Below are 14,258 nucleotides of genomic sequence, written 5' to 3' on the forward strand. Positions count from 1 at the left end.
TAAAAATCTAATGGGATAAGCAGAATTGACGGATTATTTCCCCTCGCCGTTGCTGCTGGATAGTTGTCTGATGTGGGTGACCTTCACAACATGGCGCTGGAGAGCGGCCCATTGCTGCTGACTGACCTCCCAACATGGCGGTGCTACGGCGGCCGACCGGCGCGAGTCAGTACGGTTCGCCCAGTCCAGAATTTCGAAAAGCTCTCGGGGGCCGGCCCCGGGGCGGGAGGTAGTGGAAGCTGTGAAAGCGGAGCTTAGTCCTTGTGGCCGGAGTTCCAAGGTAGTGATAGAAGAGAGTTAGGAATCTGCTGTCTGGCTTGCCAAGGGGGCTGTCAAGCGGGAAGGAGGAGCTTTTGGTTTGTGTGTGAGGGAACTCTTTCCCTCACAGAGAGAGAGCCCAGGCAAGAATTAAATTTAATACTGAGTGGAACTTTTAGACTTTCTTTCCTAACTTAGGTTTCTTTGTCTGATTTAATGGTTGTTTTCCCCTCTTCTTTTACTGGTTTGTGCTCAGTGTTTATAGCAGGGGGAGATTTTTTATGCTGAGTCCCTGAGAGAAAGCAAACTCCACTTTACATACAAGCTGTTCATCCGGCAGCTAAACTACTCAGTGGAGGAGGGATTCAGTACCATCATACCCTCTCATTTACAAATCCTCCTCTCTGATTTATAAATCCCTCTCTGATTTACATATACCCCTATGGTTTATAAATTCCCCCTCTGAGATCTATCCCCCTCTGATTTACAAATTCCTCCTCTAATTTACACCCCCCCCTCTGATTTATAAATCCCCCCCCTTCCCAGTGTAGCCCCATTCTATGTTGACCTGAAGCTGACACAGGATCTACCCTCTAAATCTTCCACGTCTGTGTGTATTTTTTTAATACTCCTCAAAACAAGCGTACTCAGCCCAGGAGACAGTGATGCCGACCCGTGCGGTGCTTCTTGTAGGAAACAGTTAACATTTCAAATCAAACCGGGAAATCGAGAGGTTATATTTAGTCTGTTGCAATGACTCCCGAGTGATGCAACTCACTGGGGCTGTTTCAACATCCAGTGAAGGAATGCATTCACTTGGCCACAGTCGAGTCGTTACTTCCTAGTCAAGGTTATTATAATCGGCACAGTCACTCGCAATGCTGCTTTTCAAATTTCACCCAGTCCAAAGCGCCTCTTCACAATGGAGCTGCCAGTGAGTGTAATCTCATTTTCATGGGAGTGCGTTACGGTATTTTAATTGGGTTTGTTTGAAACCTGTTTCAGTACTGGATCTGCCGGTGATAAAGTCCAAGGCGGGTGAAACTTTGTATCGCACCCAGAGGGTAAGTGGTTTGTAAATAACGTTTCGAGGACGTAAGTTCTGTTAAGCGGGATGTTAGGCGGAAAAAAAACCCAACACTGTGCTGATAGAATCCCTACAGTGGAGGCATTGAAATACTTAATGTGAAACAAACTGTCGGGACGCCGATCAAATATGCAATCCAACGAAAAGTGAACATAATTTTAAAAACAGCTAATTCAGAGGACGATAAAATATCCCGAACAATCTCTGAAGCCATGTAGTCGAGATGAAGAAAGCGGGGATGTTGAAAATATCCAAGGTTTATTTATACTACAACGCGCGACTTTGAGCTGCAGTTCAAGTTTCAGCCATGCCTGTATTTCTTGGCTTTTACTTGAACTCGTATTGTCTTGCCCACAAAAGAAGCCGGCGCCTGCACGGATGCGCGATTGTACAAAGATCCCTTTTAAAAGTTAACTATCGCAATATTCAGTCAAGTTGGTTCAGAACGTGTGTTCTGCTGTGCTCGTTGTGTGCCTCTGGAAGCTGGGCTTGTGCTGCAGTGCATAACACTTCTTGGAAATCTCGTCACCATTTAATTCCAGAATAAGGCTGAGCCTTATTTCTAACGCTAAATTTAGCTTCCTGCAAGATACAAATCACAATGCAGACAACAAGCTTATGTTATAGGGAGGGAGTACTTTTTGATTTCATTTATTGTTGTCAGATGTACTAATATACAATGAAAAGTATTGCTTTTTGCATGCTATATAGATATAGCTTACCGTTCATAGAGAAGAAAACGAGAGAGTGCAGAATATAGTATTATAGTCATAGCTAAGATGTAGAGAAAGATTAACTTAATGCATTCAAAAGTCTGATGGCTGTAGGGAAGAAGCTGTTCTTGAGTGGGTTGGTACGTGACTTCAGACTTCTGTATCTTTTTTCCGATGGAAGAAGGTGGAAGAGAGAATGTCCAGGGGTGTGTGGGGTCCTTAATTATGCTGGTTGTTTTGCCAAGGCAGTGGGAAGTGTAGACAGAGTCAATGGATGGGAGGCTGGTTTATGCTGGAGGGGTGAGCTTCAGTGGGTCAAATGTCATTTTCTTCTGGGGTGGCAAAGTGGTTAGCATTGCTGCCTCAAAGCGCCAGGGACTCAGGTTCAAAACTGGCCTCGGGTCACTGTGTGGAGTTTGCATTATTTTCCCTGTGTCTGCATGGGTTTCCTCCCACACTCCAGATGTGCAGTTTTGGTTGATTGGCCACGCTAAATTGCCGCATAGTATCAGAGGGACCAGCAGGGTAAATACGTGCGGTTATGGGGATTGTTGTTTGTGGAGGCTCGATGGGCCAAATGAGCTCCTCCTGCACTATAGAGACATTGAGGTTTTGTATTCTGCATCTTGCATGCATGCATGCAACTCTGTATTTTATTGCCCAATTAACAATTGAAATTTGTTGAGAGTCTTGTTTTTTCATTGCTAATAAAAATATAGGATAGATGTCTAATATGTAAAAAAGACATGTATTTATATGAACATTGAAACTGTTGTGCTTTGAATACAGAATACCTACAGTTCAGGAGGCCGTTTGGCCCATTGAGTCTGCACTGACCACAATATCATCCAATCTTATCCCTGTAACCCCAAACATTTACTCTGTTAATCCCCTTGACACTAGGGTCAATTTAGCATAGCCAATCAACCTAACCTGTACATGTTTGGACTGTGGGAGGTAACTGGAGTACGTGGAAGAAACCCAAGCAGACACAGGGAAAATGTGTCTGCTAATAGACATGAGCAGCAGCTAACTAAGTGGGGAAAGTGTTCTGTTCCAGCTTCCCCCACGTCCCCCCCCCCAACTCATCAGCAGTGGGATCGTGGAATTGTCAGCAATGCCAAGGAAATTTCTATTCCAAAATCCAACGCTCAGGTCAGAATTTATTTCAAACCATTATGAACTGCAGCCGGGATTACATACCCTACTTGTGAGCGGTCTTTTAAATCAATGGTACTCTCTCTGAGGGTATGGCAGATGACTCCAAGGAGAACTTGTGTAATGGCAGAATTTCAGGAGGAATGAGAAGTATTTTTCTGGCAACCACCGCCCCCCTCTTTGTAATCCAAGGATTCCCAAATGTAAGTGCCTCCGACTCCGATGTTGGGGCTCATGTGCCAGCACTTAGTGAGCTGCTGCCCACATGAGCGAGGAGTAATTGTGTCTATTAGCAGCAAACGCAGGAATGAAACAATCTGAGGAGGAAGAGTGAGCAGCAGGAAAGTAATTGGTGGCAAATGAACCTGAGTGTTGGCATATGTGGCAGCAGCAGCTGGCCAAGTGGGAGAGGTGGTTGTGGTGGGGGTTGGGGGGGAGCTTTGATGTCAGAGCGCTGATGAATGGTCATCCTGAGCCGAAACGTTGGCTTTATTCTCTCTATAGATGCTGTCAGACATGCTAAGTTTCTCCAATATTTTCTGTTTTTACAACCCTGCGGAGATGCGCGTAGTAAAAATGCTGGCTGATGCGGTGTTGGGTTTTACTTATACCGATATGCCCCGCCACCGGAAATTTGTGAAGTTGCTGCAGTAATTCCCTAACTTGCCGCAATATTCGCTGTGGTATCTCGGCAGCACTCCTGGTAGTTCAGTATTCACACATTACTTACAGGCCTGTGATGGAGTCTCCATTTCCTCAACAGCATCTCACTTCTAATGGAGTAGCATTTGAGGACTGCTTCTGCCTCAGCTTCAGTGTGTGCTGTTAGCGCTAATGTTTTTAACTGTGGGTCAGCTTGCTGGGCTGCTACCAAGGAACATCTATTTATTATCTCCTTTAGAGTCCCAAAACAGGTTTCAGATAACCAGACCAGAAAGTTTTCTGTCTGCAGTGCCACTTCAGCTTCCTCTGACTGAAGTTGTCTGGTCATAGACCTGGTTACTCCACAGTCAGGACAATGCCAGGCACTTTCCATTGCAGCTGTTCAGTCTTCCTGACCTCTATGGGCTTCTCAAAGATCTCTAGGGATGCTATTACCTCTGATCCTGCCAGGCCATTGCCGAGGAGCAGGTAACTGAGTCCGTCAGTCACTGGTCCTGACACAAGGCTACACTCCAGAAACACCTGTATAAAGGAATAGAATATAAAAGTAAGGATGTGTTGCTGCGAAGCATTGGTGAGACTGTACTTGTACCGTTTGGCCCCCTTATCTGAGGAAGGATTTTGTGGCATTAGAAACAGTTCAAAGGAGTTTCAATAGATTGATTCCAGAGATGAGAGTTTGTCTAATGAAGAAAGACCTGAGCAGTTTAAGCCGATGCTCTTTAGGGTTTAGGAGTATGAGAGGAGATCTAATACTCTGGAGTATGGTGGATGTCGGGACATTGAGTAATTTAAAGAGGAGATAGACAGATTTTAATTAGTAATGTTTTGAACAGTTATGGAAACGGGCAGGAAAGTGGAGTTGAATTCATGACAAGATCAGCCATGATTGTATTGAATGGCGGAGCAGGCTTGAGGGGCTAAATTGCCTACTCCTGCTCCTAGTTTAAAGTTAAAGTTTTTAATTATTAGTCACAAGTAGGCTTACGTTAACATTGCAATGAAGTTACTGTGAAAATTCCCTAGTCGCCACATGGCATTGGACTGGGGTGGGCACAGTAACAAATATCACAACACCAAGGTGAAGTCCAACAGATTTATTTGGAATCACAAGCTTTCAGAACGCTGTTCCTTCATCAGGGGAGTGAGGAGCAGCACTCTGAAAGCTCATGATTCCACATAAACCTGTTGGACTTTAACATGGTGTTGTGAGATTTCTTACTGCAGCTTGAACAAGACTGACTGATCCCAGCCAGTTGTAATGTTCTGAGGTTTTAATTTCAAGATTTGACAAGTCTGACAAACAACAGACAAAGATGTATAAGTTTATTCTGGGGTGGTGGAGGTGGTTGGTTTTCCCACATTGGCATAATAGCTGTACCATATGTACTGGTGTCAGAGGCAATTTGTTGTAGAATTGCATACAATCTCCTCAGTCTTCAGACATTAGACAGAGTAGGATGTAGGCTACTTAAATATTGCAACAGTCATTTTCTGATAGATCGGAACTACAATTTACAGTTCCATCTAATTCTGAATGTTAAACTACATGGCAGTACGTTTGTATGTCTGTGTGGAGAACATTTGGGTTTGAACATGTGCCCACGGCTTCAAACTACCCACTCCTAGGATCAAATCTGTCTGAAATATATTATTTTCCAACATGTAATAGAGCATGAAATGGTACATGTGTATGATTGAAGGAGGACATTTCCTCCCACTAATTTTCTTTTCTCTTGAAACTGTTAACGCTCCTTGCAGATGTGTGTGAGTCTCGATGGTGAGTGCAGATAGGCTATTTGATGCTGGGGAATCGCAGCTGAGCCTAATGTCAACCTCACCAGTCAGCAGGGGTTATTGGTGTCCAACCAGGAATGAGAATCCTCCTTGTGTATATTTCTCCCCACCCCCCAACTGATTGACATCAGCTAACTCAACACAGAATGGGGTTCAAATATAGGACATTACTGGGTGAGGTTTAGTGGGCCTATTTGCTATGGGCACAAACCTGGTCATGACCGCTAAATCTTGTGAGAGGGCCATAATGGGATTTGCGCCAGCAAGATCTCGGTTTGAGATCTTCCCACCTTCCTGTCAGCGACATTGAGGTTTATGCCCTAAAGGAAATCAACCTGATTAGCTAGAATTTAAATCTCATTAGAAGTCTTTAAGCCATTATGTCCAGCCACTTTGAATGCTACCCCCCCCTCCCCCACGCGTGCCAATGTGATGTCACGCCTGTGGGAATCTCTACTGGTTTTCAAAAACGAAGACCAGTCATGATAACCACACTGGGGCACAGAGGTGAGTATAACCTCTGCGTGATGAGGGACATGGCTGGGCAGTGGCACCTTGGCGGTAGACAGGTTGGTAGTGCCAGGGAGCCTGTTTGGGGAGGCTCCCCTTATGTGTAGAGTGAGGCCTGATGGTTTGATGGAAAGGTTATACCTACGTTGGGGTAGGAAAACAGAGTCTGTGAATGGAGGATGGACGTAGAGATTGTTGGGGGGTGGGTTTGCCCCGATGCGGCAGAGTGGGCGATCGGTCACCCTGATTCTTGCATGGTGTTGGGGAGGGTGGAATTGGAGGGGATGCCCCGATCTTTGAGTGGTGAGGGGGTTGCCTTCTGTGTGCAAAGGTTGGAGGTGTTTCTTTTATGTGTCGGAGACTTAATGTCCATGGGAGTGGGTTGGGGGAGCCTTCAACTTAACTTTGAGATCGGTGCATCCTTTAAAGTTGGTGCCCTGATCTCTGGAGCCCTGCCTTGCTGGCTCTATCAGGCCCTGCCTCACTAGAGTAACAGCGCAAACCGTGGTGCCTGATTTTTGATGGACAGTGTCTACAGATCTGGTGATAAAACCCGGGCTGTGTTTCTGGATGAAACACGCCAGTTTTCTGTCAGAACCTGACACTCTGCCGCCTTTTTGAAAATTCCACTCACTGTCATGTTCGGCCACTCTCCTGTATTGAGTTCTTGAGCGTAGCTGTGGGCGTGCCTTAGTAACAGCAGACCGGCACCAAGCTAATGAAGAAGGCTTTGGCACTGTGAATTTATGAAAAAGTCAGTTCACTGGTTGCTGTTGAGTCTTACAGTGGACAAAAATCTCCATGCAAGCTGATACTCTTTCATCTCTCACCATCAACTTCCCTACCTAATCTCCTGATTCAGCTCATCACATGATGAGCACAGTGTGAGAAAATGTCACAAAATGGATTAAGGGTAAGGTTGTCTTGTGACTCAGTATGCTGTTCACACCTGCTTACTTGTTTAAGAGATGTTCCTATTGAAGGATTACACCCATTTCTCAGTATTACATGAGTCAACCTCCTCTGCCTTTTTTTTAATTTGGATATTTTATTTGTACTGACTAGGGTGAAAAATAATAAGAACATAAGAAATAGGAAATAGGAGCAGGAGTAGGCCATCTAGCCCTTCGAGCCTGCCCCGCCATTCAATAAGATCATGGCTGATCTGTCGTGGCTCAGTTCCACCTTCCCGCCCTCTCCCCATAACCCTTAATCCCCTCTCTTATCAAAAACCCATCAACCCGCGTCTTAAAAATATTTAGCGAGGCAGCCTCCACCACTTCAATGGGCAGAGAATTCCAGAGATTCACCACCCTTTGAGTGAAGAAGTTCCTCCTCAACTCCGTTCTAAACCGCCCTCCCTTTATATTGAGGCTGTGCCCCCTAGTCCTACTGTCCTTTCTGAGCGGGAAGAGTCTCTCCACCTCTATCCTATCCATCCCATTCATCATCTTATACGTCTCAATGAGATCTCCCCTCATTCTTCTAAACTCCAACGAATACAAGCCTAGTTTATTCAGCCTCTCCTCATAGCTCAACCCCCTCAACTCCGGTATCAGCCTAGTAAACCTCCTCTGCACTCCCTCCAAGGCCAAAATATCTTTGCGCAGTTTCACAAGGGTGCGACAAATTGAATTCCTTTTGTGTAGCTCAAATGGTCAAAGTTGAGTGGACAGCTCAGGATGGCACACTTGAAAGAACTGAGGCTGTATATTTTAGTAAACGACTGAGAAAGGTCAATTTCTAAAGCCATTTTGTGACTCAAGTAGTTACAGCAGAAGAAAAAAATAATATTGCACGATGAACTATCAGGATTGTTGTAAATTTAAGGCATTAGGTTCTGGTAACAATCCTACAAATCTTATGTTTATCTGATTTTTCATCAATTAGATTTGTTTAGTGATTTTCTTTGTTATTATTTTATAATCCACCCAAACATCTGTTCAGGGTAAAAAATATCACTAAGCATCCATCACTATTCTCTATAACAGCTGTTTGAAGTCCCTCAGTAGAATGAATGCTGGTAATTCCGTAACAGATGTCATTATCCTATTACATAATTGAAACCTGGTTATTTTCTTTGTGAGGCTATTGATGACTTGGGAAATATCAGTGGTTAGAACACAGAACTGTAGAGATTGCTGGTGATGAGTTTTTGCAGTGTAGCTGATTTAATATTTTAAAAATTCCTTTGGAGGAAGGAGTAAGGAAGCAAACTAAGAATATCCTTGTTGAAATGTTAACTATTGTTGATAGTCTCTGCCTGGGGGTATACAGAGAATCGGGGCTTCTTGCTTCTGCTGTGAATAATGGTCTGCTGTCACCATATATTCAGTACTGTTGCTTCTTTTTTGATTAGTTCCACTAAAACGCAGCTAATTTTACTTCGTCGTTCAGTTGGCAGATATGGTGAGGCAGAGCAAGATAATAGAACTGAATAGCTTTCATTGCTCCCTTAAGGTAAGCATTACAGAGACAAATATTAATTTCCTTAGACAGAAACAGCTGATGGGGACATATTATTCAGAAGATTTATGCTACTGCCTAAGAATCAGGGAGTCACTGAAATGGTTGTGTGTCTGATATTTTGTGTAATTTGGAGGAAGAGCCAGTTGAGTGCTGTAGAAAGGAAGGTGATTAGGTACGTGCTCTGAATGCAGGGGTATATTGTTAGGCATTCACAGTTAGTGATCTTGCAGTCATGGGATTATGTTATTTTTGTTTATGCCTAAACTAAATGAATAAAAGGAACCAGAGATAAGCATGGGGAAATAATTAGATTTGAATTTCAATAGTGTTCACACTTACAATTCCGATTGTTTTGGAGTCAATTAGGCAACACTACGCGCCATGAAAAGTATGTCCATCACTCAGTAATGTGTTGGATATCAAACAATGAGACGGAGTACAGAAAAGAGATAGAGAATCTCGTAAATTGGTGTGATGATAATAATCTCTCCCTCAATGTCAGTAAAACGAAGGAGATTGTCATCGACTTCAGGCAGCATAGTGGAGGCCACACCCCTGTCTACATCAACTGGGGTGAGGTAGAAATAATCGAAAGCTTCAAACTTCTAGATGTCCAGATCACCAACAACCTGTACTGTGCCTCCATGTCGACACTGTAGTTAAAAAAAAAAAGCCTCTACTTTCTCAGGAGGTTAAAGAAATTTGGATGAAATTACGACTCTCACCAACTTTTACATATGCACCATAGAAAGCATCCTTTCTGGGTATATCACAGCCTGGTATGGTTCCGGCACTGATCAAGACTGCAAGAAACCACAAAGGATTGTGAACAAAACCCAGTCCATCACGCACACCAGCCTCCCATCCATTGATTCTGTCTACGCTTTCCGCTGCCTTAGAAAAGCAGTCAACATAATCAAGGGTCTCACGCGCCCCGGACCTACCGCCTTTGTCCGACTGAGGCCACATACCAGTCGAACCAAGAACGGCTTTTTCCCTGCTGTCATCAGACTTTTGAATGGACCTATCTTTCTTAAGTTGATTTTTCCTTATACCCTGGCTATGGCTGTAACACTACATTCTGCTTCATCTCCCTCTCTTCTGTATGAACAGTATGCTCTGTCTGTGTAGCACGCAAGAAACAATACTTTTCACTGTATCCCAATACGTACATACATAGAGTGGCACAGTGGTTAGCACTGCTGCCTCACAACGCCAGTAACTCAGGTTCAATCCCAGCTTGAGTCGCTGTCTGTGCAGTATCTGCACATTCTCCCCATGTCTGCATGGGTTTCCTCCAGTTTCCTCCTACAGTCCAAAAGACAGGCTGGTTAAGTGCATTGGCCATGCTAAATTCTCCCTCAGTGAACCCGAACAGACACCAGAGTGTAGCAACTAGGGGATTTTCACAGTAGCTTCATTGCAGTGTTAATGCAAGCTTACCTGTGACACTAATAAATAAACTTAAATCATTTGTTCTATAAATTTTTACAGGGTCAACAGCAGGGTTCTGAGGAATGTGGAGGCCAGAGAGATCTTGGGGTTCACATCCACAGATCTCTGAAGGTTACCACTCAAGTGGATAGAGCTGTGAAGAAGTCTTATAGAGTGTTAGCATTTATTAACAGAGGGTTTGAGTTTAAGAGCCATGGGGTTATGCTGCAACTATACTGGATGTTGGTGAGATCATGTTTGGAATATTGTGTTCAGTTCTAGTCACCTCACTTTAAGAAGGATGTGGAAGCATTGGAGAGAGCGCAGAGGAGATTTACCAGGATGCTGCCTGGTTTGGAGGGTAGGTCTTATGAAGAAAGGTTGAGGGAACTGGGGTTTTCCTCTTTAGAGCAGAGGAGGATGATAGGGTGACTTAATGGAGGTTTATAAGATGATGAGGGGGATAAATAGAGTGGACATTCAGAGACTATTTCCTCGGGTGGATGTAGCTGTTACTAGGGGGCATAACTCTAAGGTTCACAGTGGGAGAAATGGGAGGGGTGTCCGAGGTAGATTCTCCACTCAGAGTGGTTGGAGTGTGGAATGCACTGCCTGCTGTGATAGTGGAGTCAGACACTTTAGGAACTTTCAAGCAGTTCTTGGCATGTGGAGCACACCAGAATGATAGGGAGTGGGATAGCTTGATCTTGGGTTTGGACATAGCTCAGCACAACATTGAGGGCTGAAGGGCCTGTACTGTGCTGTACTGTTCTATGTTTTCTATGTGACAATAAATCAAATCAAATCATTTCACCAAGGACAATTCCCTCTACAGTGTGAGGGAAGTTGCAAACTGCAAAACACAGTCACAGTATTCAACAATAGCTGTGATGGTGATGTGATAGTACAGGACTTTATTTTTTGACTGGGAAAGGGCTTTGAATAAACATACCAGAGAGATTGTATGCTTGCTTTTTCAATCAGTTAGAAAAGTGCTGGAAAATTAATGTTTCATATAAGTATGCACTTTCTTTAGCATAATGAATACAGGAGTCAAATTCTAAAAAAAAAGTACTTTTTTTAACTGCTATAATCTTAAGATACAAGTATAGGCAGTAAAATGACTCAGAGAATCTCAAAGGCAATCTACTTGAAGAAAGTAGAGTTTGGGAAATCCTGGTTGAAGAGTGAAAGCATGAACTGCTGGATTTAATCCTGATAATTCTACTTTGTTTTAAAGGTGAGTTAAAGGGTTTCTTTCCCCCTATATTTAATTTCCTTCCTTTGGCTTGCACTTTGGAAAGGAACTAATTTTCTTCCTGGTCAGGGTCATTGGTTATAAGGTAAAAGAGTTCAAGAAGAAGCTCTATCCAGTTTGTTGAAATCCTAGCACATGTTGAACCCTATATAATGTGTATCTTTATGTGAAGGGAAGTCGCATACTGGTTTCTCCTCCTCCTATAGAAAAAATGCAGGATTGAAGATCCAGTTCTGACTTGCTGATAACTATATAACTGAGGCACTGAAGTGATGAACTTAGTAGGTTGTTTTGTCATAACACAAAACAATGGACATAAAATGACATCGCGAGAAGAGTGGGGCTGACATAATTTTACATCAGTGAAGCATTTAAACTGGATTTAATTCAGTTCCAAATCAAAGGAGGCTGTTGGTCATATTTGCATGTGCCAAGTCCAAGTGACTGAGTTTATGCAATCGGTACTGGATAGTAGAGATACAGTGACATCCATCCAACTTGTAAGATGATAGTTTGTGCCGTGGTGGTCAATTCTTGTGCTGAGCATGGCCTGGTGTGGTTCAGGAGCCCCACTCTGGCATGGCAGACTTTGCTGTATTATTTTCAGAAGAAGACAGTGGGCTGAAAAGTTGCATGATTCACTGGCCTCCATTTTCTCTGGGCCCACTTCTTTGCCAGCTGATCTTTTTGTTTCTGCTCATCTCTTCTGGTGCCCTTCCAGTCAACCTCGAAGGGTCATGGCTGTGAGTGACTGCCTCCCAGTTGTCAATTTCAATGTCTGCTATTTTCATATCTCATTGTATGGGTCCTTTATTGTGGACGTCCAGGTAGTCATGACCTCATGACTAATTCACTGGTCTTAGGGTGTACATCCATCATCCATTTGATGCACAACTTGGCAGTGAGTTTTTGCTAATGGAATTGGTACGCTCCAGGAACTCTGAGTTTGTGATCTCTTCTGCCCAGAGATGCTGACGATAAGTACGAGACTGCAAAGATGGAAACTGTTCAACCTTTTCTCCTGTCTAGCTTATGTTGGCCAGGTCTCGCCACTGAGGATGCAGGTTTGATTGACTCACAGTTTGGTGTTCTTGGTTAGTCAGCTGTTGCTCCACACTTTTTTCTTCAGCTTGGATATAACAGCTGTAACATTTACAATGCATTGATTTGTATTGATTTTCACATCAAGTGACAGATGGCTGCTGATTGCGGAGTTGAGATATGTAAAAGATCAACAACTTACACTGTCACATTGTCAATGCTAATTGATGGCAGCATGGCAACAACCTGAACATAGCATTAGCCTTCCTGATGGGCAAACCAATCCTTTACAAGTGAGAGAGAGTCTGTATATTTGCTATTGCAGGTTTTCGTCAGTAAAGAATGCGGGTGTGGTATCATCAGCATAGAGCAACTCTCTGTTGAGCGCTTGACGCACCTTTGCCTTGATCTCAAGTGAGCAAGGCTGACCAGCTTTCTATCGGTTCAGGTACGGAAATAGACAGCCTCTATAGATGTCCTGAAGGCATATGACAGCAGCAAACAGAAGAATATTTAATAGTGTCAGAATACAATCCTGTTTGTCTTCTCTGTGGATCTCATGTTAGCTAACCCTGTCCATATGTTGTCATGGAAAGAGGAGATCAGCTTTCTCCAGCAGCTTAAATAGAACGTCTCTGCTCACGTGGTCAAATGTCTTGGTGAGATTGATGTTTGTTTGTGGTATTTCCCTTGCAGCTACTGGGAGAAATCACATCAATTGTTGGTCTTCCATTTCTGAAACCACACTGGGATTCAGGGTAGAGTTCAGTCAGGATCTGCAATCCGACAAGAGACACTTGGGCAAATACTTTTTCCATGATTTACAGCAGGGAGATGTCTCAAGTTGTTGCAATCACTGCCAGCATCCTTGTCACCGGGTTACAGGATCATAATCTTTGCATCATGCATATCCTGGGGCACTGCCCCCTCTCAATCAGAGACTGAGAAGTTTGTGCAGATGCTGCAGGAAAGCTGATTTCCTGTGCTTGATGAATTCAGTATCATCACCAGGAACTTTGTCAACGGCAAAAGAGTCAATAGCTTTGCCGAGCTCTTCCATAGTTGATTAAATATCCAGCTCTTCCATGATAGAGAATGGTGTCTAGAGCTTCCTTGATGACACTGTTCTCTCTAAAGTACACCTTGAGGTAGTGTGTCACCCAACTCACCCATCTGTTTGCTGCAACCAACGATGATCTCTTCCACCTTTTGTTTACAGTGGTGCTGTTTTCTTGCTGATGAGCACATTGCCTTTTTGATCCCTTCATATATACCCCTCTAGTTCTTGAGTTGAAGGACATTTTGGAAATTCTGATAGTTTTAATGAGCAGTCACTGGCACACTGCCAGTAGTCAGACTTTACTTCAAGCAGCTCTTGGTGCATTCAGAGTCTTTTCAGTTGGATCTCTGTTGTAATTAATTGAGAATGGACTGCTTGTCTTCAATGACAGGTTCCATCACACTGGTGTTAGCCTTGAACCAGTCAGCATTTTACTGATCTTCCTTGTAAGATGTTGAGAGTGCAGTGTTGTAGATGGTGCCGCAAAGTACGTTTCATTTTCTACCTAAGAGTGCCTGTTCAATTCAGATGTAGAACTGTTTTTTATTATCTGGATATACTGTATTGATGACATAGATGACAGAATTTTTGCTTAGAATGGAAAAGCTTTAGGTGTACTTCCTAACCCTGGTGCACATCTGGGAGAGATGTGTGTTACAGTCAGCATTGTGGTAGCTGCATATATTGAGAATGCTGTTCAGAGAGTCACATCTGGTGATGATCAGATCCAGCTAGCACTAATGGCTGGATCCATGTGGCATGATTTGTTCTGAAAGAAGGAGTTCATTTCACAATGTTTGTGGTAGCAGT

At 43.5% G+C, this 14,258-nt stretch overlaps 1 protein-coding gene across 5 annotated transcripts in view; it reads left to right on the forward strand.

The window, feature by feature from the left end:
• The first annotated feature begins 240 nt into the window (after nt 1-240).
• LOC145348323 (MAP kinase-interacting serine/threonine-protein kinase 1-like) overlaps nt 241-14,258 on the forward strand; it is an 80,440-nt gene continuing 66,422 nt past the window's right edge. The window contains exon 1 of one of the 5 annotated variants that reach the window (XM_080196524.1): nt 241-280. Coding sequence is in view for 1 of the 5 variants with exons in the window: in XM_080196522.1 (XP_080052648.1) it covers nt 1,181-1,192 (12 nt within the window). In the remaining 4 variants the exon portion in view is untranslated. The other 4 variants (XM_080196526.1, XM_080196522.1, XM_080196523.1 and 1 more) reach the window with 4 other exon arrangements.

This window comes from Carcharhinus amblyrhynchos, chromosome 9, assembly GCF_965287045.1.
Source record: "Carcharhinus amblyrhynchos chromosome 9, sCarAmb.v2.hapA, whole genome shotgun sequence".
In the NCBI taxonomy this organism is placed as follows: Eukaryota; Metazoa; Chordata; class Chondrichthyes; order Carcharhiniformes; family Carcharhinidae; genus Carcharhinus; species Carcharhinus amblyrhynchos.